Source organism: Galendromus occidentalis, unplaced genomic scaffold (assembly GCF_000255335.2).
Source record: "Galendromus occidentalis unplaced genomic scaffold, Mocc_1.1 scf7180000076574, whole genome shotgun sequence".
Taxonomy (NCBI): domain Eukaryota; kingdom Metazoa; phylum Arthropoda; class Arachnida; order Mesostigmata; family Phytoseiidae; genus Galendromus; species Galendromus occidentalis.
The window spans coordinates 358,444-385,587 of NW_003804563.1; the positions used below are offsets into that span (position 1 = coordinate 358,444).

The following is a 27,144-nucleotide window of genomic DNA, read 5'->3' on the forward strand; positions in this document are numbered from 1 at the left end:
CAGACACCATTACAGCTAGCACTTCGTCTAAGGAGTACGTTCTACCGACGCATTTACGCACTAATACTTGAATTCAAACCCGTGGGAGTTAAGTTCCGGAGAATGATTATGACCGAGTCTGAGAAGATTCCTCGGAAGTCGACAAACGAAAAAAGAGAGCTCAGTCCGGAGAGAATACGGGACACCCTACAGAGACGCGCACTCATTCGCACAGTCACACTTCCAGGATGGCTCCCTAGAACCGTTTCCGGTCACTCTGGAGAGGAAAGAAGGCCCTTGTCTATCCTAATCGAATCCTTCTGACTGATTTGTACACTGAGCTGATGTGTGACTGGATCCGGCAACTTGCTTTACAGATGCAGTTCATCGTCTGACCAAGACTTTTTTTTCCTATCCAAGGAGTCGGAATATTCTTCAAATGAGAGCAGGTGATCCGACGAGGGAGTGTCATCGTGCAGCGACCTCCCTCGACGTCTCCACCTGGATTCTTGGTCCTTCGAGTGGCTTGCCACCGGCACGGCGCTGCTCGAGCTGCTGATTTCGACGCAGAGCACGATGAATCGCATGTTGCACGGATATTTCTGCTGGTCGAGTAAACGGTTGTGGAGGAGAGAAGATCCCAAACCTGTCTTTCGCGACGCTGCGGAGTTCCACGCGTCGCAATAATGTTCCATGTTACGTGCGCCGTTCCGGTCGGCGCCGTGCCATACGATCTTCTGAGGCCTGCAACGGAATCGCTCTCAGATTTCATCCGACTGAACATTCGGCTTCAAGGCGCTTCGTTGTTCTCTCCTGTCCGAATCGGACTTCCACTTCAGAACAGAACGGACCGGCGCGGTGGCTCGACACGCGTGGCCCGACTACCGGACGGCGGGTATGTCGATCGGGAGCCTATAGCATAGCCTCTTAGGCAGCAGGACGATATCTGATACCGGAATCCCCGCAGATCCAGCTCGCCGCTCCATCTCCACGATAAACAAATTAAATGGGCTGCGAGCGGGAAGGCTATTGTTTCCGTTTTTCACACGCCGCGCCGCCGATAGCTTAGGAGGAGAGTGGGAGGCGAATACTGAACAGACGTCGGAGTGGGAAGCATTCATTGGTCCATTCCACGAGCTACTTACCACGTGTGTTCATTCATTACGTTCTTGCCATCGAACGAGTAGATTCTCGGGCTTATGGGGAAGTGTCCCAAGCTTCCCGAGAAGATTTCGCGCCACGAATTGAAGAGCAACTCGCCCTTGAGATTCACCACCGGTGCTGAGGCGTCTCGCGCTCGCACCAGACTTTCCACGTTCTGGATCCTGGACGCAAGGAAAGCCCTGAAAGTTCCGTTGAGGCCGGCGTTGCGGCTCTCACGATAGCATTCGTAGTCAGCTGAACGCACACCGTGCATGTCGCCACTGTAGGGCTGATTCAAGGCCGCCATCCGAATCTGAAATGAGTATTGTGGTATGCATCTCACTCCCTGTCTCCGAAGTTCATCGGGGAATGGCCTCGTAATCTATCCCGACTTCAAGCGCTCTCTTGCTCCTGCTGCTACCCATAGGATATATGGTTTACCTTCCTCCTCTTCTTGAAGCATGAATTAAATAGGAAATATGTTTAGACAAGCATACGTGGATATTTCTTAGCTTCACGGATTTCGATTGAGTCTAGCTGATCGGTAGCAAACTTACGGTTGGCACATTCTTGAGGTCATCAGAAGTGAATTGAGGTTTCGGTTGTTCAGTCGTCGTTGTTGTCGTCGTTACGGTGGGGAGGATTATAGGCCCCAACTGGAAGAGCGATACTCGTGAGTCGAATGTTTTTGAGCTTAACCACACTGCCCAGGTTCCACTCGTAAGTCCGAGGAAATTATGAAGGAAACTCTCGGTTCATAGTCCACGCGGAGGCCGGAATACGTACGCCGACATATTGCCATCCTTGGGGCACTCGAACCATGAGATTCTCATCATCCGTCACATATGCGATCGCTCCAGGAGACGTGAAATCGGTCGTTTCATGTAGAGATTTCTGGTCCTTAACAACCAGAGCACCAGGCACCACCTGTACCAAATGCACCAAGTGCGATGATTAAGATCTCATTCGAGCTCATCGAAAGCGGAGGAGATGTGATGAACGTGATATCTGAACCCGAAGGGAGCCCAGAAACGTACCTGAGAAGATTTGGGATTGCAGACACACTCTCCCGGTGGACCAGGAGGACCCGGTGGTCCTTTGAAATGAGACACTGCAAGCGAATGAGACATTAGATGTCATTCGTTTCTCCGAAAAATCACGGGATGGACAATCTGAAATCGATTTGATTCTTGTAAATGGGAAGATCTCTCTCTCAACTTACACATCGAGCCCGGTGCGCGGAGCATTGCACTTACGGGAGCTACAAAGTGAAAAAACGTTTGTCACGCGTCCTCGAATAGCTCTCAGATCATAGGCGGAAGAAAATTCATATTGAGCTCCGTATTCTCGGATCTCATCGAGGAAAAAAGTACCATTAGGATTGAAGTCAGGGTTCCATGATGAAGGTCCAGGTGGTCCAGGGGGTCCCGGAGGTCCTTGCGGACCTCGAAGGCCGACGCCTTGGGGACCTTGAATACCGACGCCAGGTTCGCCCTTTTCTCCTTTGATTGTTGCGACATCAAAGGAGCTCCCGTCGGAGAATGTGACGGGTCCTGGAGGTCCTGGTGAGCCCCTATCGCCTCGATCTCCCTTCGGTCCGAGCGGTCCGATCTCTCCTTGAGGTCCTTGGGGACCCGGCTCTCCACGTTCTCCGCGGATGACCTCGCCATCCTGAGCACGTCCCAAGATAACGATCAAGATCAAAGTGAGTGCTCAAAATCTCAGTTTCCTAACTTGTCTAGACAGTCATTCGACAAATGCTTTCGAAAAAAACCTTATTCACACGCGATCGTACCGCACTGGTGACAAGACCGGGAGGTCCGGGTTCTCCTCGTTCGCCTTTGAGGCCTTCACCAGGCGGTCCTGGGGGACCCGCGGGGCCTGGGGGCCCGCCTGCAGGTCCCGGTGGACCTCGATAACCTCTCTTGCCTCGACGACCCTCATCGCCTTTGTCCCCTTTCTGAAAACCGGAATGATATAGATCTACCCTTCTAACATTGAGACCTATCGACTATCGACCCCAACCTGATCGCCGAGGAATAACTCACCATCACGTGGATTGCCACATTGTCTCCGAGCATTGTCACAGGTCCTGGTTCCCCTTTGGGTCCCTGCGGACCAGCCGGACCAGGTTCGCCTGGCTCACCTCGTGGGCCCGTTCTACCGTCGATCCCTTGAGGGCCTGGAGGTCCCATCTCTCCGCGATCACCTAGAAAAGGGAATCGATCTCCGAAATCTTCGATTTCTTCCGGAGGAGGAGAGTGTAATTTCTGCTACGAGCCCTCGGAACCACCCAATAATGATTTCTCGAGCCCAACTAGTTCTGGATCCTCCGAGAGATAAGAACCTTTCGTAGCCTCAAGAATTAGGCCGTTGTCATAGTCATCGTGAGAGACAACACTGCGTCCCGGCGGCCCGGGGGGACCCGGGAGTCCGACACCTGGTTCACCTCGTTCACCACGCTCGCCCTTGTCCCCGGTGAATCCCGGGGTTCCCGGTCGTCCGTCAGCTCCGTTCATTCCTGGTTCTCCCTTTGCTCCTTGCCTGCCCGTAATTCCCTAGGGGAGGAAATAGTGAGAATTTCCGCTTCGATACCCAGGTGCACTCCATAGTCAGCGACAGCGTTGGCAAGCTCCTCACCATTGGTCCCCGTAGACCACGGGATCCTTTCGAGCCCGTATCACCCTTAGCACCTTTCTCCCCCGGAGGTCCTCTTGAACCTTTCGCTCCGGCGGGTCCCTGGGGCCCAATGGGCCCCGCGGGTCCAGGTGCGCCCATGTAAGTGCCGTAAGTTCCGTCACCGAGCCCAGTATCAAACTGCAAATTTTGGAATTTTATCCCGTATCCGGAGTCTCTCATCCGATGAGTGCGTCACTCCTGCGGAAGGATTGCTCATTCATAAACATGAGAGTTTCCCCGTCATCATCTTTAATCTCACATCGAAATATCTCCCGTGGGAGGGTCCCGGAGGGCCGGGAGGCCCTGGCGGTCCTTGGGGTCCTTGCATTCCAGGAACGCCATCGGAGCCACCGTCGCCTTTTTCGCCTTGAGGACCCATGGGTCCGGTCGGTCCCTGCGGGCCTTGGGGGCCCTCGGGACCCGGCAAACCCATTTCGCCGCGGGCTCCTTCAGGTCCGGGGAGACCCTAACGAGTTGACTCCAGATTAGTTTGCTGATTGTTCGTGATAATTGACGGATGGGATGCACGATAAATAGAGCAGCCTATCTTTCCGGTAATCTTTCATTTGATTCCCTGATCCTAGCCGCGACACTTACGGGATGTCCCGGAGATCCATCCATACCATCTCTGCCGTTCAATCCTCGAGGTCCCCTCAGACTTTCGATGTCATAAACAGGATTACAACTACAATTTCCTGGCGGCCCCCGTAGCTTCTCCCGGATACCCTGAAACATAATTTCCTCAACTCCCCCTCATCCGACGCCAACTTCTGAGGTAATTGAAAGCATAGAGTTCTGACGGAGCTCGGAGAGCCCGATACCTCATATATAAGAGCCCGCGCCTCGTTTTCTAGAAGGGCGACATACCAGTCTATCCTTGGTTATCCAATCGGCCAGAATTTCAGGATTGCACACGGTTTCCTGAAGCGTGATGGGTACACGACTAATTGATCAGATCGATTGTTCCCACGATTTCCGGATCAACCGCAGGGATTTGGTTTCGGCCAGCTCACCTTTGCCACGTGGTGTTCGATTGTGCTGCTTGCCACACCTTCGGCTTCGAGCATTTTTTCAACCTCTTCATCTCTACGAGAAACTTCGTCATCCGCTTCCCTGGTCGCTTCGACGCGACTTCCACCGATTTCTTCATTCGATTTAGTTGTGTCCCCATTTTTGACCGCCTCGCTGCCCTGACCACTTCCCAGGTCCGCTCGTACCTCGACGTCGTCAGGCAGAGCGGTCTCGGATTCTTTCGCTGTGTCGAGTCGATTTTCCGAGTCGAGCTCTTCGCCGTTTCCTGGAAATACCGAGCTCTTAGAGCGATATTCTTCTGTCCCTGGAGTGACTGTTAGTGTGATGATCGCTCCGGTGATTCCTCACAGCGGGTGAGTTTGTGCTCCGAAACGCTCTCGACTTCCTCTCGATCTACCCAAGCAGATGTCTCAAGGCCGTGCCGCTCGAAGTTGACGACGATGAGTGTTTTAGAGTGCATTCGAGTGAGGTTCGAGATTAGTGGTGATTGGTGATTAAGTCGACGCTGTGCCAATCGACCCATACCGCTGTAGTCGCCTCGAATGTCTTCGTCGATGTGCAGGACCGCGAAACTGTCCAATACGTGTTCCTGGATATCCACACCGGCAAGGAGTTCGCTCGCGTTTCCGAGAGGCGTTTCGGTGACGTCTGTTGGGACTGCTTTGTCATCCACCACAAAGGTCGTAGGTTGCTCGCTCGTCGAGGAGAACACGGTCGTCGACAGAAGCGTGTGATAATCTCCGACATCGGTATCGTTTTGGCTGACCAATGAGATTTCGGCGTCTAGCATGTCAGAAGCTGCAGTGTTCGAAGTTTGAACTGACCGAGAATCTCCGACTCTCTGGCCTACATGTTTGGGAACTTGGGAGATTCCGAGCTCGATCACTGCGTTCTCACGCGAAGAGAGCCGCAGCAATCGTCGAAGGTAATTGCTATCAGATTCGATCGGTTCGGCGTCGGGTGAATTTCGGCAAGAAAAGTCAAAAGTTGCATACCGTTCTCGAGACCGTTCGCAGTTGCTGATTCTCCGTCGATTTTCCCGAAGGATTCATCTTTCGAAGCTACTGAAGCAATGACCGGACTCGATTCGGCCACTTGATTATTATTGTTGCTGTTATTATCGTCGAATAAGCCTGTGTTCTCTAGATCAGCTGCACCTGCGCCCTGGTGGCGGTGATGATGTTGATGATGGCGATGATGGCGTTCATGGTGATGCTCAGGTTTCTCCTGGGTGGTTGAAACGATCTTATACAATAACGCATGAGCAGCCGTGGATCGCGGACCGCTGAGTCGTCGAGAAAGCCCACTGACCTTTTGTTCCTGATGGAGGAGCTCCTGATGCTTCACGGCGCCTTCAATTGAAAATTTCGGATATCGGAATCATTGTAAGCTTGGGGAGCTCCTATTGACGACGGGAATGCCCACGGAGGCCGGGTGTCCCAGATTGAACGAAATGTCTTCGGAATAGAACTCACCGAAAATTTTGAATAAGCTTTTATCATGCTTCTTGAGAGGAACTAAAATGAAATCAAAGTAATGGGAATGAGATGGTCTCAGTAAGAAGCGCTCCTATCGATCGATCAAATTAATGATGGGCAAACGGCGGCGTACTCGAGCTGATACAACTTCGGGGGGAAGAGGGGGGGCTATCCCTTCAGCAACAAAAAGAACACAGCAGAAAAGGGGTATCCAGCAGGCGTCCCCGCGCATGAGTGCAGGACAGGTATCATACGAAAGACTCACCATAGTTCTCCAGATCATCTCCACTGCCATCAGTGAGTTGAGAGTCGTCGATCACGGAACCGGATTCGCTCCGCTGAAGTGGAATAGGAGAAAATCGAATTTGACGGAAACTTGAGGGCTATTCCAACTTTCCGGGGACGTTTTGCTCCAGGGCGATAAATCGATGAACAATTAGTGATAATAGTCCGCGAATATGATCCTCTTCCGGACATGCGGCATTCTTCGATCGCGCATCGCATGTCGAATGTCGAGAGGTAACAGTCGTCAAGCCCCAGCCGGACATTGGGGATTGTCATGTCATGCCATATGAAATTCTTCGCAAGCGGAGCCACGGCTGAGTCATCTAGAGCAACGCCGACGCTCTGCCGCGACTAATGCTGCTAAAGGCGCCTCCTTCTTGGCGACTACGTTTACGCAGGCCGCATTCTCGGTCTATAGCAAAGAGGTCTCTAGCCACCTGGCGGCATGTTCGCCTGAGACCGTGGTTGTCATTGGTGGATTTCTCCATATCCCAGTGCTTAAACCGCTCCCTGGTGATCGGGTTGATATCGCCATTCGTCGCGCGCTTCGGTGAACATTCGAACTATCTCCTGGTGACCCGTGATTGTTCGAGAGACTGATGCTCTCATTCGGTGGCACCTTTCGGTGACGGAATCGGGATAGACTTGTTCTTGACACAGTGATTTCGTCCCAGTGATTATTACCGTCGTAAAAGGAGCGATTCATGATCCCAGCGAGAAATAGAATTCTGAGAGCAAAGCACGAGAAGTTCTGTTCTTGAACAAGTCGGTAGACTCGTTCAGGGAGCTCCGTCGCGCCGTGGACATAAATTCATGTCCCTCATGTTCAAAGTATTCGAGAATTATCCCCGAGAATGACGTCTTCGAAATGGAGTTTAATTTTGAAAACTGCCCTTGCTCTGGTTCTCGTCGGAGGCCTCGCGTGCCTCATAACTTTCGTCGTTCTGAAATATCGGCCGCAGCCCAAGGACCCGAGGCCAAATATTATCGTCGTCCTCGCCGACGATTTGGTGAGTAGCTTTGATGTGATGTTATACGAGTTCTTCTGGCTTAACTCGAATTTAGAATCCCGTTTATGCAACTGGCACTCGAAGTCATGGAGTAAGAAACGTAAAAGTCAGCCGTAATCGATTTTCAACGATATGCCCGTTTTCCACCGAATTCCACCAATTATTGCGAATCTCGATTCCAGGGCTACGATGATGTTTCATTCCATGGGAACGAGCAGATCCCTACGCCGAATTTGGATGCTATGGCGGCAGATGGCGTAATCCTCAATCGGCATTACGCAGCCATGTCTGGCACGCCGTCTCGCGGCGCATTTTTCACGGGGAAACTGCCATTGCGAATCGGTATTTGAGGGGTTGATTTATCTGAGACAATGAGACGATACAAATGAACATTGCGAACCCGGCTCTTGAGCGGTATCTGTCGAGGATTAGGCTTGACTATTTTTCGTTCAGGTTTGAATGAAGGGCCCATCCTCAAGGGAGTATACGGGACCGGCCTGTCCCTCGAGCATGAAGTCCTTCCGTTCTATATGCGAGACCTCGGATATGAAACGCACCTGATTGGGAGAGTATGTTCCGGTGACCACCAGATATGAATGTCGGCGATTTCACTGGTCGAAAAAAGGATTGAAGGAAGACAGAATTTCAAACTATTCATAAATCTCCAGTGGGGCCTCGGATTTTACAAAGAGAGCTTGCTACCGACCAACCGAGGTTTCGATACGCATTATGGACCGTACTCAGATTCAGCGAGCTACAGCAGCCACTTGTCCCGCGAGGTTTGGAAATCCCATCTCCATCAAATGCCCCTACCTGATAAAAGCGACGATCTCATGTAGAGAATTTTATTCTTGTAAAGAGCTTCCGAAGTTCTCATGATTGCCAATACCTGACTTGGGCCGTTCTTACTGTCATCCAGGATGCATGGAAATCTCTGAGCGTGCCGCCTGCCTACGATCTGCATCGAGATGGGAAGCCCGATTTCTCTGGTTTCGGGAGCTACGTCACGGATTTGTATAAGGGGCGCTTCGAGAGAATCATCGAGCAGCGGCGAAAACCGCTTTTCATTGTACTTTCTCACCAGACCCCACACGGTGCATCTTTCGGGCCGCTCCATCAACCTCCGCCCCGAACAAATCGAGCCTCACAGTTCTTGCATATCAAAGACAGGAGTCGGAGATCGTACGCTCGTAAGTCGTCGAGGCTCCGAAAACCACAGCCCCTACGCTCGACCTCATGCTGGCGCGAATTGCAAGTCCTTCGACAGCGCTTCTTCTTTGCTTCTTCTTCACAAGAGAGCGCTCCTTCACAGGCACGGTGGAGTCATTGGATGACTCCTTCGCGCATATGGTGGACGTGTTGCAGAGGAACAACATCCTGAATGAATCGGTAATCTTGTTCAGCTCAGACAACGGCGGAACAACCTTCAAAGACCCATATTTCAAGACTGGAGCCTCCAATTGGCCTTTGCGAGGTCAGAAGAACACTCAGTGGGAGGGAGGCGTCCGCGTTTCGAGTTTCGTATGGAGCAGCCAGATTACCGAACCGTACGTCAGCGAGGAACTTTACCACTTCGTGGACTGGCTGCCGACATTTCGCAGATTAGGGGGTGAGCTCTGGTCCCACAAATATCCCGATAGGATATTTGTCCGTTAAATTTTATGAAGAGCTTCTCGAGTCGCATCTAAGTGAGATGAATGCCGAAACTTTCAATATTTCCAGGAGGGGACATCGGCGATCTGAAAGACATCGATGGTTTCGACATCTGGGATTCCATAGTCAACAGAACGACTGCGTCGCCAAGGACGAAGATACTCCTCGCATACGATAGGGACTTCACAGTAGACAGTCCTGGCTTCGCCGCAATCATCGGAAAGTTCAAATACGTGTCCGGGAAATGGAGTGGAAGGGACCAGACAAATCATTATGTTCCGGCATCCTTCAAGTACAGCGAAGACTCTCAAGTTCTTGAACGTTTGAGGAATGATTCAAAAGTGTGGAAAAATCTCAGGGACATCGGACGACCCGGACCAGCAGCGGATTGGAGGGAGCAAGCTCGGATCAAGTGCTCCTGGGGTGCGCATTTGACTTGCAACGGCGTCAGCTGCGACAAGATCATGGAGACTTTCAGAGGATCTAGAGGGAATGTCGAAATCAGAGTCGAACCGGTGAATGTCTCACATGCTTGTGACTTTGCGCATGAGCCCTGCCTCTTCGACCTCGAGAACGATCCCTGCGAGACGACCAACATCGCCAATGACATGCCGCAGATTCGGGACGACATCGGGTCTCACATAATTAACGACTTCGATCCTGTAGAAAGCACTGCCAGGTTAAGGTATGACGCGTGCTTTGATCAAAACTCGAATCCAGCGAATCGCGACCCGCCCGTGTGGGAACCGTGGCTTAGCGGATGTGATAATCTCCTCGGTGAAGCATGCACAAAGCAGTTCGCAGAAGCCCCTCCTGATGCCGAAGGCTGTCCGCCGGGAGGACACTATCTCTGAAGATTCGCGACCTTTTCGGAAATATATGGATTCTGGAGATATATGAAAACCACACGGGATTATTGGCTTTCCGTTGTTATGCCCTCGCATTGTATATAAATGGCAAGTTGAGCGAGGATAAGTTTTTTCACTCTCTCCAAGTGCGTATATTGAGACATGTTTTCATTGTCGACCTGGTTTCATGAGTTCTGCGGACTGTGAGCGAGACGTCGAGATGGCGGCGGCGGCCGGAGTCAAAACTGACCAAACGGCCGTGAATCCCGAAGCTCAATGGTACAAGAAGCCTTCAGTTAGGAAAATCATCACGGTTCTAGCTATCTTCGGCGTGATCATAATCGCCATAAGTCTTCTCACTGTCTTCCTGTGGAAGAGGCAACGAGCTCCAGATATCATACTCTTCATCGTGGATGATATGGTGAGTGGGCTTCGCGCTTTACATTCGGCTCGGGACGATCTGGACAATTCTCCGCCGACTCTTTGGGCCATCTCGACGATTTTTTTTGTGGACGATCGAGGAGCTCAAGAGGTCAATTCCAAGAAATCACTGAACCTAGCGTATCTCTGTAACACTGATCGAAGTCCGCCGCTGACGATTTGTTCGGAGCGAAACCACAAATCACCGATTAGGATACAGCTTTGGCCCTCGTCACCGCATAGAACTTGCGGGAACTTTAGCGTCGCTCACTCAAGACTTTGATGATCTTGATGATATCTCCCACTTCTCGACGGTGTGTTTTGATCGGTGACCGAACAGAATACTCTCAAACGTCTCCATCACGCGGCAGATTAGCCAATACTCGACTTTAGTGGGTTGGTGAACGATATCTGCAATGCTGCCCTTCAGACAGTCTTTTCGGGTGTATTCCCTCCCCAAGGGATCTCTCGATCGCTACGCTCCAGCCGCGACCCTCCTTCCTCTCGCTCGTTTCGTGAAAGTGAAAAGGAACTACAAGCCCGGGATTGCCGCAAGGAAATAAGTTGTCATAGCGTTGTCCTTCCAACCCGCTTGATCGCAGAACAGGTGTCGGCGGGCTGTAGGAATCTGTCGGGAGAGGGCAACAACATGACGAGAGAGTGCGGAAGCTAGTGGGCTAATGCTGGGTCCATGGGATATCCGAACGCCGTAATGAACTGCGTGCTGTTCTTTTCTGGTATGGTCTCTTGTGACAACTGCAGCGATGCGGAGACGTCTCATTGTTTGGCGCGAGCGTTTACGTATCTACTGAAACAATAATGATCCACTCCTCTCGGAAACGATATCTATCTGCTGTCTGGTAGCTTGGAGCTTCAATCTGCGGCTGCGGTGCTCGTTAGGCATGAGCCGATAATTTCCTCTGGAGAAAGACGGTCAGGCACAATCAGATATGAATTCGCTAGCAATGACGGGTACGATGTTGCCGAGGGAGTGAGAGCTTTCCGACTCCTCACAGCATACGAACGATCGAAATGCGTTACTCCGAGGTGTTATTTTCTCAGCTTTCTCTCTTGGAGGATGAATTCGGCATTTTCTCCATACGTGCGTTTTCTCGCTTTTTCGGCTGATCCCCTGCTGAATAGTGGGGAATCTTCATTTGCAGGGCTGGTCGGACGTATCGTTCCACGCCAATGGACAGATACCAACGCCTAATATCGATGCCATGTGCTCTGACGCCGTTCTCTTGAACTCTCATTACGTTCAAGCTTCGTGTACTCCTTCAAGAGGAGCTTTACTGACGGGAAAATACCCCATAAAAATAGGTTCGTGAGCGATCTACGACAGAATTGAACTCCGCGCGGAATCATGCGAACGGGTCGTTTGCCGCCAGCGAAGCTCAAACACGCTTCCAGGTTATGCGGAACGGGTATACGCATCCTGCTTTCAATAGCTCGACAGGACGCCACCGATTTCCGTTCTATGCGAGCCGAGATTCCTCAACGCTTCACATGTTTGATGGAAACTCGATGTTCGAGGTATACGGATAAATTACACCTCGACAGGGCTCCAAGAATACGTAATTCAGCCGGGCAGGCAAGAGGCTCTGCATCTGAAGCACAGACTTCTCCCACAGTATCTTCGGGATCTCGGATACGCAACGCATCTTGTCGGGAAGGTACGCGCGACAATTTTCAGCTTGATATCTTCCGTGGAGCTTGTGATTTCGTCGCCCCGACCGAGGGGCTGAGTGTTTTCATAAATTTCATTCATCCGTTTAGTGGCACCTGGGATTCTATGCAGAAGATTACCTCCCGGAAAACAGGGGATTCGACTCTTTCTATGGATTCTACAATGGCGCAGGCACATATTACAATCACTCCGCCTCAGATGTAAATTCACTCATAAGGAAATTCAATGTATGGGTCTGTACAATCGACATGCGAAGCCATGAGCTCAGGAGATATATTCCTCACCCTGCAGGCCGACGGCAGAATAGGCTACGACTGGCATTTGAACAAGGAGAGTGATCCGGATGCCCATGGGAAGTACGCTACGGACATCATCACTCAACGCGTCAAGCATCTCATACAATCCCGAGATCCAGAGAAGCCGATGTTTTTGATGATCTCACACATGGCTCCCCACGGCGGGGATAACGAGGACGAACTTTTTGAAGTTGATCGGCAATGGATTGAGGATCCAGAAATCGCTCACATCATGGTCGAGAGTCGGACAAAATACGCCGGTGAGGCTTTCCCTGCATTTATCAAGTCCTCACGGACGGGCCATCTCCACCACGAAGATCGGGAAATAGCCCCACCTATTATTTCCAGGCATGATACGAGCACTGGACGATGCTTTCGGGCAAACGGTCGTTGCTCTGAAGGAGGCGGAAATGCTCCAAAACTCGGTTATCCTCTTCACTTCGGACAACGGGGGACCGAGTATCGTCGATGAATCCTACAAAACCGGAGCTTCGAATTGGCCCTTACGCGGACAGAAATTCTCTATGTGGGAAGGCGGAGTTCGTGTGAGCAGCTTTCTGTGGAGTCCACTGCTGAAGTCACAGCGGTACATCAATAAGCATCTTTATCACATCACTGATTGGCTCCCGACATTCTACAAGCTCGCTGGTTCGTGAAGTCCAGCCGGATATTCGATTCCGGAATGATTCTTCCGGATCAGGTTCCACTGAAGTTCGATTTCCTCCCTTCAGGTGGTGAGCTGCGGGACTTGCCGATAGATATCGACGGTCACGATATTTGGGATTCAATCGATCGGAACACGGATTCGCCACGGAAAAACCTGTTGATCAATTACGATACCGGGGGAACGGAGAATTTCGCTGTGCGCCGTGGGAATTTCAAGCTGATGCATGGCAAGCCCCCGCCAGAAGTTGACCCCTGGTACGATTCCTGGTACGCCACAGCTGGTGGCACGATGGATGATTTTATGACTTTGCAAAAAGCAATGAAAAAATCTGTGACTTATGACATCCTCAGTAGAAGACCGGACTTCGAAGAGCGCCGAGACGATTGGCGAGAAGCAGGAAAAGTGAAGTGTAAAATTAATAGAGGTATGGCTGACAGTCCCCGAGGGTTGGATTACCGAACGTACACGGTAGACGACATGCTCAAAGCTTCTGTGATCAAAAATGACGAAATTTGCACGAACTCCAATGAGCAGCCGTGCCTCTTCGATCTGCTGGAGGATCCCTGCGAACTGAGGCAATATTCTGGCGCGGATAGAGAACAAATAATCAGGGAGCTCTCTGAGATAGCCGAACAATATCTGCGACTAAAAGAGGCCGCAGTTGCGCCTTGGTCTTCTCGGATGGAGCATACCGATGCAGACGCAGACCCGCAGAAGTTCAACGGTACTTGGATGCCCTACATCACTCAAGGGAGCAGGAGTCTCAGATCGGAGGAGCACTGCCAGGACATCCACAACCCGAAGCCACAATGTTGATATTCATTTGATATCCGGATCGTAGAGTCACCTCGTATTTTCAACAAAGCGAGAGATGAATTCTTCTCCACGATCACGATCATTTTCTATACTCCTACCTCTGTCGGATATGTCTATTTCTGCCATCCGTCACCTAATTCTTGGCAGGCTCTCGATTTGTGTCGATACCCAATGTCTTCAGGACTTCGGGCTGCTGTTCGCGCGAAATCGGACACGACCCTATGAGCCGATAAACTCTCCGAAGACCCCGCCTCGCCTATGTTTCGCGAAACCTAGTCAATTCGCGGGGGCCAAGGAGTCCGTGACAGATGGCAACCCGCAGAGTCAGAAACTCCTCTTTTGCTGGGGATAACGATCATCCTAGGCAATAATTGCAGATGACTACATGGACGGGGCTCTGATCGCGAGGGGCGCTTCGAGACACGTCGCTCGATCGAACGCGATCAGGTTGCAAGTCCGGGACATTATCGACGGGCATGCTCTCCCGAGAACGCGGACTTGCACAATTTCCATTGGGATATTCCGCGCGGTATTCCAGATAAACCACGCGGGGTCCTCCACACAGAACAGACCCTCGTTTTCTCATCCACAACCTCGAAGATATGTATGCCCATTATAGCCATAGACCTTTCGGACTATTCGAGGGATGCAACGACGACTTTCGGCGTCGTCGTTTGCAATGATAATCCTGACTCGAAGGTTATGGTGAATTTTGATCGTTCTCTCATCGTTCTCAACTCACCTCATTCTCATGGATGTCGCCGTTCCCGAGGACCTTGAAAAAGAGGAACAAGAAAGTTAGTTAGTTGATCCCGGGACTCCTCAATCAGTACCAAAAATCTCCATCCGCTGCAGGGTGCCTCGAATCTAACCCTAGCTGGCTTGCCGTGATTGCGATATGTCTCAGACACGAGGCGCAGGCCCCGCCACAAAAATGCTCAAGTTGAAAGCGGAGATCATTTGCGCCGTTCTCATTCATTTTCTCGCTCCGATTCCTTCGCTCTGGCCCAGAGGATTATCAGCAATTGATTCTCTTTCCCGCGACTGCTCTCCCTCCTGATCGAAAATCAGACTCTTCACCCTTGAGTCACCCCAAGAGTCAGCTGATCCGCACAAGGTGTTGCCACCACCCACCTCAGCAGCAGAAATCTCGAGCTGGTGGTGGTGGAGTTGGACCCAGTCGAAAGCATCTTTCGTTTGTGATCGATGGCCGAGAGAAAAAAAACTCAGTGGCAGCAGTGCGCCGGAGATCCGTTTTATCACTCACTATGTAGAACTACTGAGAGCCCCAATCGAGAGGGAAGCGGTCTCGCGTGGGGCGAGTTTCGTCTCGCTCGCGTCGTCACGAATCGCGAATTCGATGCTATCGGTGAGCAAACTTCGGAATTCCCGTGAAATTGGCTTTGGGTACGGAAATAAATCGGATCTCGCGGCGTTGTCGAGCTCACTCCTCGAGAGTGATTGCGACTCCGATGGTGATTGAATGATAATCCCACGTAGGAGCCTCGTCCCGCCTGCGCACCTGTTAGTCTCTCGCTTACGGGAACGAATCCAAATAAAAACGCCGGGATCGGGTTCTTCTTTTCATTGCGTCGTGCCTCTTCTGCTGTACTCTTGAACCCGCCGCCAATTGACCAACGGAGTGTTTGGCGTGCTTGGGTGCGAAACAGTAACTGTTACGACCCAATCATTGCAAATGGGTCTGCCAGCTGCCTCTCACTCGCTCTGCGGGTCGGGCGGGTGGGCGAGCTTGCGAGCGCTCGCTCGGCTGGTCGACCGTCTACCGAAACAGTCGGTCGACTTCTGGACTGTGTTGGCTCTCGCGAGAAGGGCTACAGAGAGTAGAGTACGGCGAGAGATGGAAACGACACACGAGGTGAACTCTCTTTCCCAGCTCGCCCCCGACAGCGGCTACTACACATTTATATGCCGTATAACACCGACGGCAACGAGCGTACAAGCAAGCGAGCGAGCGAGCAAAGAAGCAGACAGACAAAGGAACGTAACCAGCCGCACGCTGTCCACCAAACGAAATACAACCGACTAACACCTTGCGTTTGGCCCTCGGGAAGTTTCATTTCATTGCTGACGACGACATGGAGAATACTTCGCAGCTCCCTCTGCCATCTAGGACGATTTCTGTTCCTGGTTCATTCGCCGACGTACTTCCTGGTCCTTCGTTACATCTAGGGATATTTAATTCCCCTCCACGGAGTCCGACTACCGTCAGCCGACGGGACTGATTCCGCTGCTGGCGTGGGACTTCCGCGTTTCCGGAGGCCGGCGACCTCTAAACTCCGTAGCTCCGATCGCAGAAGCGTTTGGGGATTCCCTGCTCTGGAGTTGTCGTGGATTCCTCGAATTTCCACTCACGTGTTACCGGGCGAGTCGGGAACTATCCACTCAGACTTGATCCGTGAAGTTTTGCCGAAGTCCGCAGTAGTATTACTTATTATCGCCAGTCATGCCTCCTGAGGCAGTAGAACGGCATTCCACTCAATTCGGGCATTCTGCTATCGACACCGACAGGAGATTGGCTGTCAACGCACTCAGAGATCGCTTTCTCAATAGAGGAGGAAAGACGGCGAAGGCAGAACAGCGACGGGTGCGGACGACGACGACAACGAAGAAGAAGCCGAAAACAACATGCTGCTAGTCAAGAGCCCCGATCCTGGCAAAATCTGTTCTGCGAAATGCAGCCGTCGACGGAGACGCGATATTGACAATTCCGAAGCATCCATGCGTTACCCCGTTTGCTCGACCACGAACAGGCTCCGATGGAACAAGAGAAGGGGGCGGGGTTCCCTCCATCAAAACTCCGACGAGTCTCCTAGAGAGATCTTCCGAAATTCTCGAACGAACTCGGATTCGCGATTTTTTCGACCATCCCATTCTGGGTAAAGTTTTCTTCTGCTAAGAGAAAGTATCGTAAGCGAGAGCCCGGAGTGATTATTCAAGCTCAGCAGGAGACGAATCAACAATATCCCGGAGCGTAGTGGAGGATCCTCTTTTCCCGATACCGTACGCTCCTCTTCGAATTCACCAGGCGAATACGAAGCGCGAAGATACCATCCCTCCTGCAACTTTGCAAAAACCCACTCCATCACAAGCCAGACGTTATCGGTTCACTGTGGGTAGCGTTCAATTGAGCTAAATGGCGTCCGACTTCCCCGAGCCTTCATTGTTATGTTAAGATGATCCTCCTCCGACAGCGACAGGCACTATCGGCAGATTATCTGGTGCCGAGATAAATCCACTAGACAGACTCTGTCTGACATGCCGTCTTCCCTTTCTTCGAACTCGGTCTTTCCGAAACTCAGGAAACAGGTCAGTTTCCCCGTAGAAAAACTCTTTCAATCACTGCGTGTCACAAGCCAGTTTGAGCGACCGGTTTCTCTGCACCGTCTTGAAGTCTAGAGTTTCCTCTCTCATTCGATTCCACGATCCTCCGGTCGAAATTCATGCTCTTCCGATGAGAAACTCCGAGGATCCTCTCCTTGAGTTCGACTGATTCGAGCGTTGGAGGACCGACTCACGGGGCACACAATTGAAATTTGGTTTCCCTTTCTCCATCGAATCTGTCTCCTCCGACCAGTAGGCGAGTCTCGATGAAGGATCGTCTCTGGCCGAGAAGAGACCACCCGCTGCCATGGGAAAAGAAAAGGGAGACTTATCTAAAAGATAAATAATAAAAGTATTCCATCATGGGAGCTGACTCCATCCGGCGATCCCATCGAACGAATTGCGGAAAGAAACGCTACGGTAGGGAGGTCCTGACAAAATAAGGTTACTACTTGACGGACTGAAAAGAGCCGATCTCGTCCGGGTGGAAATGAACACTGAGTAACCAGTCGTAAACACCGGGTCCGCGTGAGTGGGAGAAAATACCTGACAGACCGTGGCTTTTCGATCGAGCTGTCAGACATCGATGATCCGAACTCAAATGAGCAGAGTTCGGAAGGGTAGGTGCCTGTTAGCCGACGGAGGAGTAGCAATGAGTTCCACCGGTCAGCGTGTCGCTTGTTCTGACGTCTTCAGAGGAACTCGGAAAGAAGGAAAACCTTCCTGGAGCTCCCCGGAGTTCGCCGTGAAAACAGCGCCCGTAACTCTGGTTGTTCTGCGACGGTCAATAAGTCGCAACCGTCAGCGTCGTTAGTGTTTCGGAGCATTGAGCACATCGGTGAATGCGAATTTCCACGAGTGGTACTCCGCGGCTGTTCGAGTGGCTGAACGAGTCGGACAGCAACAGCAGCCGAAGCTGCGAGCGGGGGAAGTCGACAGCCTCCATTGCGTGGCTTCGATCTGCAGGAAGACAAAAATCGCCCACCAGACACCAATTGCGAGTATAGATACGACGCTGATTGACTTTCGTGGCGGTTCCCGCTCGGTCACCCAGCCCCGAACACTCCGACAGAGAGGATTGTTTCGTTAACCACACCACGTTTTGGCGAACCGCTCCGAGTATTCTGCTCCCAGATATTCCGGCTTTCGCGAGGTTTATTTTCAACGAAAACATCCATGACGTCTGCCACGGATCTCCGTCCGATGAATTGACGGTAAATCGACCCGGCGCTCGAGGCAGCGATATTTCCTGGGGCTAATAGCTGCTCCATCTTTCCTGGGCTGACGGTTTCCCGTCACTCAAATCAAACGAAGCCTCAGTCGACACATAAGCGTACGTGATCGCCGCGACGAAGGTGGCGTTGGTCGAATGCTCGAGCCACGGGGGAGCAAAAAATTAAAATCTGAACGTCGTCTTAGCGCAACGAGCCAATCGCGTATTAGTTGGTTGGTTAAGTGAACAGGCAGTTTTTAAGTATGTACTTCCTGTAGGACCATTGGGCCGCCTACACGGGCACCACGAACTCCATTACGGGCGGCGAACATGATTCAGGCCCAGAGAGCGAAACGGGTAAGTAATTCTGTTTTTAGAGCTAAATTGCTCAATGACCGGGAAAGTGCGAATGGACTTTCACTCGGTGAGCAGCCGCGGCCCGAGCTCTCCGTCTTCGTTCCCGAGGAAATTGAGGGCAGAGAGCGAACTCCGCTTGGATATCGTCGCGGAGGAGCTCAGCTCCAGAGCAACTCACCGGTGCTTTCAATCGCAGTTTGTCGTGGTTGACCGAGCTCAGACCGCGGAATCTAACCGCCCGAGACTACCGATTCGAAAACGAAAACAATAGAGAGTCTGATCTTCGGCTCATGAGTTATCGGCGGCTCCCGAGATCTCCTCAATTCTCTCGATCTCGCCGGCTCGCGTCATCCACGAGCTGGGGCTCCGGTTTGAGCCCCCGCCTGTATGGAAATTTGGTTGAATGCAATGGAAATATGAAAAACTCTCAATCGGGAAACAAACTTCTTGGTTTCGAATCAGATTCAAGAGAATCGCCCAAACTCTCATGGGGAAAAAATTTCAAACGACGCTCCCATTACGGGTTGTCTCAAGCTCCACTGAGAAGCGCTATTTATTCCCCGACGACACGAGTTCAATAGAATCGTAAGGCCGATAATGGCAAGCTGAACAATCCGATTCCCAGTAAGACGTCGGAATTCGTGGGCCGAGGAAACGCACGGAAACCTGACGGGGAGACTAATCCTGGAATCAATGGCTCGGAATGCGATCTGCTTACGCACAAGCTACAGCGATTTCGACTCGCGCAACCGTCTCCCTACTACGCGAGGCTCCACGGCCCCGTGCGTCGTTTCTTTCCTCTCATTCCCGATTGTCGTTTTGCAGCTCCCGATCGAAGATTTGCTCATTGAAATATACTGCGAAAAATTGTCGGAATTCCGATACTAGTGTCTGATTCCGCATTGTCGATTTGCCATCGTTTTGGTTGGCGTTGCGGATCCCCGCAGTTCCTCGGGTTGTATGTCACTGTCTCGAAGTCCTAGATATGTATTATGCTGCTTCCATAGAGAAAAAACTGTTATAGTATACTGTTTGACGGTGTCTCATCTTCGAGCTCATAGAGAGTTAGTTCTAAGCTCAAAACTGTGGTCGAAACCTGTCCTCGACGGCTGCAATAAGTGCTGACTCGGCGCGTCAACTTAAAGCAATAACCAACGGGAGAACAAACCGTGTTCGGAATACTAACAAGCACGGAAGCGGCCGACCGATGGCGAGGAGCGCCATTGAGACATCTGAAGTGACGTTGCAATCCTTCCCGATGCCCTCCCTCTGGTTCTCTGTCAGATTCCGTGTTTCCCTCTCGGATACGGAAACCGGTTTGACTTCGGGGGACTGAATTCCGATCGACATGGCAACGATGCCCCTGAGCTGTCGAAAGGCCGATGATTGGCGTCAACGGGCAAGCAACAGGAGCAAGAAACGCATTTTTCGGAAGGGAGATGATTATGCATAATCCCTCCACGAATGTTCCCGGAACACTGGACATTCCTTCGCGGACACGCGGGAACTCGATAGATAACCACGAGCTCGGAATTATCCTCGAATCATCGTTCGGGGGAGCCGCAAGGCCACAACTCTCCACTTGTCGCTACCCTCAGCTAGAGAATACATATAACGAGAAAACGGCTTCTGCAACGGTGCTCTTCCCCCGGGGAGTCACAGGAGATAATAGTCAATGCCGTGGTCCTATTTCCGTTCACTTTTTGCCAGGTTCCTGAATAAACTCATATCGTCCTACGTATCGTCCTACAACCTGCTCGGCTGACCGCCTGCTCACTCGACTAACCGACCGACTGACTGACTGACTGGCACTCTGCCCGCCTGCTTGCTTGTCGAGTGAGCGGACGGACGATCGGCCGCTCGGTCGGCCTGACTCGGACGGACGGACGGACAGGCCTCGAGCGTATCGGATGCGGCGATCCTTGCTTTCTGTGACACGGCGCTCCTTCTCGTCCTTTGTGGCGTTCGTTCTTCTTCTCCTTCGTCTCCGGTCGTTCTCCTTCTCGCCGCTGTCGTTATCCTGCGGGCGTCTTCGACCATAACAACGGATCTCCATCTCTTTATCCAATAATACCACCGATCCGTCTTGGATTCCCGTTTAAATACCCTGCTTGGCCAACGAACGAGGCATGCCATCAAAAAGGACAGGACAACTGAGACAGCAACTGGGAGAAACAAATCTCGTTCTACTCCTCCGAGCACTGCCGGAACGCTGCCGCCTCTAGGCGTCGTTCCTGTTGCGTGGAACAACGTGAAGTTCAGACGTAAAACTCGAAAGCGCATAAGGCCCTGCGAGACTCTTCCACGACCACTCTGGAAGCTTTGCCGAGAGTGTACAGAGTTTCGCAATGTCCTTTCTCAAGAGAGTCTCAAGCTGCCTCGGGAATATCTTATTCCTCTTCCTCTTTTTTTTCTTTATCAAAAGATGCGGACAATCGTACTTTTGCGCGGCCGACTTTCAACGAAATCCGCTTTATGCCCCCTCTCAGCCCGAACACTGCTTTTCAACTTCGGGGTACAGGACAGCAGGTTAGCCTGTCCTCGGCTGGCTCCGGTCGTCTAGCGTCCACCCGGAGCCCTGAGCTCCCGATTCCCTAAGCTTCATGTCTCCACATCACTTCGGTCATAAATAGCCGCGCCCATGGCCCAAATCCTAAAATCCTATCACACCTTCCCCACATCAACGCTCCGAATGCGGAAAAATGACGAAAGATTCCCGTCTCCGTGGTCCTCACTCTGAAAAACCTACCCGCGCCAACCGCTAGAGCCGAGTGAGCGATGATATTCCGGAGAGAAAATCTCCGTATTCCAGATCGAGCGACAGTGCGAACGGGGAAGCGGCAGGATTTCGGACTCCTGAAAGGCTCGATACAATTGCAAGCCGTGGAAGGAACGACGGCGATTAGGACAATGGTATCTATCGGAGCACTCTCCATCCCCTTCCGAACACTGACAGTCATAACGACCGATGCTATCCAACGTCATTCGCTCTTCTGTAATGTTGGCCTGCTGGATGCTCCTGTCTATTGGGAATTTCTCGGCTGCATAAACTGTCGAGGAAACTGTCTACAATGACTTTGGAAAGTGAAATTCCTTACCGCGTCGACAATAAATTTCGCGAGGGATTACAGCTCGTCTCTTCTTGAATGTGAACGCTCCCCCGTTTTCGATCTCTGGATATCTCGGTGTTCGAGCTCTTGACGACCCAAAGGCTTCCGAACGTTGTTACTCTGTTCCCGTTCGCGAGCGAATCGTTTCTGCCGGGTTCGTCGATCCGCAAATTCGATCGAAGGCGGCGCTCAGACTGTTTGTGAGTAACCTTTAGGCTAGATCGCATCGGGGAAATTTCCTTTTCTTCCCTTGAAGAGCACCGTCCTCAAGTGAAATTCTCATTTTGAGAAGTCGGCAGTTGCGCGGAAGCGAGAGTAGCGGAAAGTCTTTGACCATCGGAAACCATTGAAGCTTGTTATTGTCTTAAGTATTTTGATTGGATCGTTCACTGTCTCGAGAAATCTGCCCACCCCACCACCATGATGATGATGACGACGACGGCGGCAGCGCCGGTCACTGCCATCGGAACCGCCTCGGACTCAGGATATTGGCGTCCAAATCCTCCGAAGAAATCCGGCTCCTCAAGCGAGGCGTAAACTCTTGTGGACTCGGGAGCCGCTCTCTCACTCAGGACGGCTCACTGTATAATGTCGCTGCGTGGTGGGCGCGCGCGCGCGCGATCGCCGCAGAGGGATCTTGACACACGGTGAATCTACGTGCTGTCCAGAATGTTGTCCTCGACGATAAAACCTCGTACAGAAGCGAGTGGATTGTTCTCCGTGTGTTCTCTGCGAAGCCTCGTCAATGCTTGTGGATACATCGTTACCCCAGCTCCCACTCCCCATGTTTGCCAATCGTTAGTCGGCGAAATATCTCAATGTCTACTCGGCAATGGAGGGAAACAAGCAGGAGGGGGGACAGGGAGCGAGCGAGCAAGCAAAGCGACCAGAGGGGGGCATTGGCGGGGAGCATAGCACGCCCGCCATCAACTAGCTCCAGCCCCGAGTCTGAACGTTTTCGACTCAATCGACCTCAACGAGAACGACAACCTGCAAATGCATTTCACAAATCACTGAGTGAGAGAATATCCGGCTGGGGAGGGGCGCAAACTCCCCGAGCCTTGAGCTGGAGTCCATGTTGTTGGTCATCACGGGGTGAGAGAGGGAGGGGGCGCGTTCTCTTTGCGCGAACTCTGGTATTGGAGCGACAATTCAGTAGAGGTCGCAGAGCTCAGATACCGACTGGAAACCGTCGGAGCGTTACACCACGTCTCGCTGAATCTGCGAAATTCCCTCCTTTGCGAGTGGGAGCACTTATCCGTTTCATATTCTCTCACTGTGATCGTCGTTCGAACTTCTCCATCGCGATATTACTGAATATCGATATCGTCGCACATGCAGCATCGGATCGTCGATTCGCCCACCTCGGATGCGAATCCTTCCATTCGCTATCCTTCTCTGGAATGCAACGACGGCCTCGAACCCCAGGGGCAATCGGGCCTATTATTATGAACGAGAGCCTCTCTCCATTCGAGAGCATTAAACTGGTCCACGATTTGAAGAATGATTCTCTTGGCTCGTGATTTTGTGAAATCGGTAGATTGCAATATTTCTGTCGGCGGACTTCTGACAGGGACCCCGCCGCCTGCCAAGCTCGAAGAAGTCTTTTTGAAACACTTCTTATTTGTAACGGAAGTATGGACTGGAGAGATCCTACGCCAATACCTCAAGTAATGACGACAAGATGGCCCTGGTCGCTGTATCGGAAACCAACTCAGCAGACGGCGACGCAATTACAAATCTGCTGATACGACGTATACCTAGCTACCTGACGGCGACTAGCGAGTCGGAAACTTAATATAGCCATCGCTCACTTGGGTCTGGAGCAGCGACGGCACTGCTGGCAGAGAGGCGGCCGCATTCGACGACGAGTGCTCGGGTCAAATGCAGTCAACAGCAAAAACCGTGCCTCCACGTCGTCGAGGGATTCAAATTTAGACTTGCGTCCGAAGAAAACACGACGCTCCAAATTCCTGTTCGAGCGCTGTTCGGCTGTCATCGGAGCGGTGTTATTGTCAGAAGCCGCGATCGTCCCGATCGTCCTTTGTTCCTCTCCAAACGGCTCGCTGTTCATTGCTCGTGCTTGCATCCCCAGATCAGACGATGTGGATTCCGAATCTGTTAGCCGTGAGAGCGTCTCACAGAGCCTCTCGTGTTCGTGTTTATGGAGTTGTTTTTGGCGCAAGGCTCAGAAAATTAATTCAACTTTGCCCACGTATCCAAGTCTGTTCAGGGATATGAGAGCCTTCGAGAACGCCCCCGGCGGAACATGCTTGCTCACAAGACCCGCAAGGAGGGAGCGGCCCCCGTGTTTCTTCACTCCGGAAAGCTGTGACCAACCAATTGGGTTCAACTTATTTATGTGCGTCTTGGGACTTCGTCGGTCGGGTCCGTCGTCGCTCGGTTTGTACGACCAACCACCGAATCGACCGAGCGACCAACAAACGGTCTGACGAGCTCTACCCACGACCCGAAGCAAGCCAGGTCACCACGGGAAAAGTCGTTCGTGAAACCACTTTAGCTGGAGACTGCGATTCGGCTAGATTGAACTCGAAGACGCAGCGTGTATATCTTTGCGTCCCCCGGAGTGATTCGACATGGAATGCTCGAAACTTTTTTTGTTCATTTGCCGCTGATCTCCGACTCGTTCGCACCCTTGAGGTGAAAATATCTTCGACGTTTTAGCCGGCCACCGTTTTTCGTGGCAGACCTGAGCGATATTTCCGCTTAGCGTGTCGGTCCAGGAGGTATTCCTCCGATAGCGGCCGGAAGCTTTCGAATAATTCGTCGTAGCAGCCAGCGCGGAAGCTGTGAGGGAGTTGAATCTACGCCAGGAACTCAAGAGCCACGACGCCACGCGTAGAGCAGCGGACAAGTTCCTGTTATCATGAGGGAGAGCTTTGCTTCGAAAATCACCGCTCCTGCAGCCGGAGGAGTCCTGCTGCCGACACTTAGCTGAAGTCATCACCTAGCTTGGCTTCGCTCCGTTCGCTTTACTATCTTGCTTGAGACAGCGTTATCACGGCGAACTAATCCTCGATAAGTTGTTGCATAAACCCGTTTTATATGGGTCGATGAACGACACCCACACCGTCGCCGTCGCTTCCGACCTCCCAGAGGAAGGGTTGGCTCCTGGCCCCTCTTGGCCTCGCCTCGTCCGGCTCGAATCATCGGAGCTCCTCAGGAAACGGAGCAGGAGCGCGAAATGAAGGGAAGAAGGGAAACAGCGACGCGACGGGAGAAAAACAAATTCCCACCGAGTCGGCGACTTGACTACCAAGAGATAGAGTTTCACCCCTTCGCCCTCGTAGAGAGAACGAATGTTACAGGGGGCAAAGACCGAAATGAAACGGCTACTCATCTTGAAACGAAAGGGAGAGAGAGCTCGGAATTACTTCTCGGCCCAAGAGACCGATCCTTCGTTCAGAAGACCCAAGGGAACGCTTGATCGGAGCACGCTCGGGCATTCCTCCGGGCATTTCGTCGAGCGTTCAACCCTGGTGCCTAGTTCCCGACGAAATCCCCGCCCGCGATCGAGAATAATTGACTTGTGTCAACAATCAATTAGAGATCCAACTATTGCAGCCGGGGCTGACCGCAGGGAATTCGGGTAGATAAACACTATTCACGGGTGGTACAGCTGAGCGAGTTGGTCTTTTTATGAGATTGGCCCAAAATTTGACGTCTCGTCCGTTCGACCCGATTCCCGATTGGGAAACAGATCGATGAGTCTCTCTGTCGACTTTCGGCGGTACTTCAGCACTTTCCCTCGACGGTGAACGTTGACCTCATCAGGTCCAGGGCGCGGTGCTCTCTGAAGCCTGAACAAGAGTCGTCATGAGCCAAGAGAGCTAACTCCTCCCGGCTCTTGCAGACATTGTTCAAGAGAGTCACAGAGAGCCGAGGGGGGAGATCTCAAGGAAGACGGGGAGGGGGGAGACAGGGAGGCGGAAGAGAGCGAGACACCGGGAAGATTGAAAAGGGCAAATATCAACAGAGGATGTCGTCTGCGGCGACGGCAGCTCGAAACAGGCGCGATGATCATGTTGTTGCGAGCGAACGGGAGCTCTCGAGGGATTCGACCTCTGTGTCAACTCACGGGACTGCAGCAAGCGAAACAGGGGTGGAGAAAGCGGTCTCCCCGAACGTGGGTCTTCCGCTGGTTTGTGATTCCACGATTTGTGAGGGAAAGATTCCGACCTTCCAGATTCCGCGGAATCGAGGAAAACCCAATCACGATGAATTGAGAATCTCGCCTTGGCAGCTCGTGTTCCAAATGACAAATACCACGATTCTGCCCCCCATCAATATTAGACGCTAATCATCACATCTTTTCGAGAAATTCCCATTCCGACGGAGTTGCGAATTCGAAGGATACGACGGCGTGATACCTCGCCTTTGGCATCTTTATTCCTTCGCAGCAGCCACTCCTCCGCGCTTCGACTTCTGATGTCGACGCATACGCGAACTGATGTCTCGTAGTGGATGTTGACGAAGGAAAAACTATTTCGCTGCTTCCTCGACTGCTTCGCGAATTCGTTATGCCATTGTCGGTTCGTGCGAGCACGGAGAACCAGGACGAGCGCTTCCATTTCACAAAATGTTTCATATTCAGGAGGAGCAGCGTTCGGAGTTCCATCACGAGCGCCCGAAGGCGAAATGCCCCTGCCAACCCTCTTCCCCGCGGACAAAGAGGGAATCGAAACCCTCGAGACCAACGAGCCAGCCAGCCACCGTCAGTCTCACAGGCAAGCCAACGATGTTCGATTGAAAACCTCACCGACTTTTTGCGTCGGTCTCGATGAAATGCGCGCAGATCCGTGATCGTGTTGTGGGCTCGTCTCGAATATTATTTCGTTCGGCTACGCATCGTGAGACACCTTGGGCTGGCAGAGGATTCCGGTTTTCTACGAATCCCCATTCTGGATGAACCTGAATTCCGTACGACAGACAAGCGACTAATCGATCGAAGAGAATGAGAACTTGGTACTCACCAGAAACGTATCGTCGCAGAGGACTTCAGCAGGAGCATGCGAGTTGAAAGAATAAAACTTCAAGGAGTCCAGGACGCCCTGCGAAACGATTAGAATCAAGTAGGTTTTCACGAGGCTCCAGCCTGAGATCAT

At 52.0% G+C, this 27,144-nt stretch overlaps 1 protein-coding gene across 1 annotated transcript; it reads right to left on the reverse strand.

Annotated features, from left to right (window-relative positions):
• Nucleotides 1-259: 259 nt before the first annotated feature.
• Nucleotides 260-27,144, reverse strand: LOC100907162 (collagen alpha-1(XVIII) chain). The gene is made up of 23 exons (XM_029113328.1): nt 27,013-27,144; nt 14,739-14,771; nt 6,577-6,649; nt 6,309-6,350; nt 6,145-6,185; nt 5,829-6,060; nt 5,359-5,631; nt 4,815-5,098; nt 4,669-4,722; nt 4,399-4,527; nt 4,061-4,267; nt 3,763-3,939; nt 3,470-3,680; nt 3,171-3,331; nt 2,918-3,082; nt 2,496-2,793; nt 2,345-2,383; nt 2,160-2,233; nt 1,909-2,049; nt 1,680-1,778; nt 1,564-1,575; nt 1,125-1,435; nt 260-723 (listed from the first exon to the last, which is right to left on the reverse strand). The coding sequence occupies exons 1-23, from the start codon at nt 27,142-27,144 to the stop codon at nt 351-353; spliced, it is 3,561 nt and encodes a 1,186-aa protein (XP_028969161.1). The 3' UTR covers nt 260-350.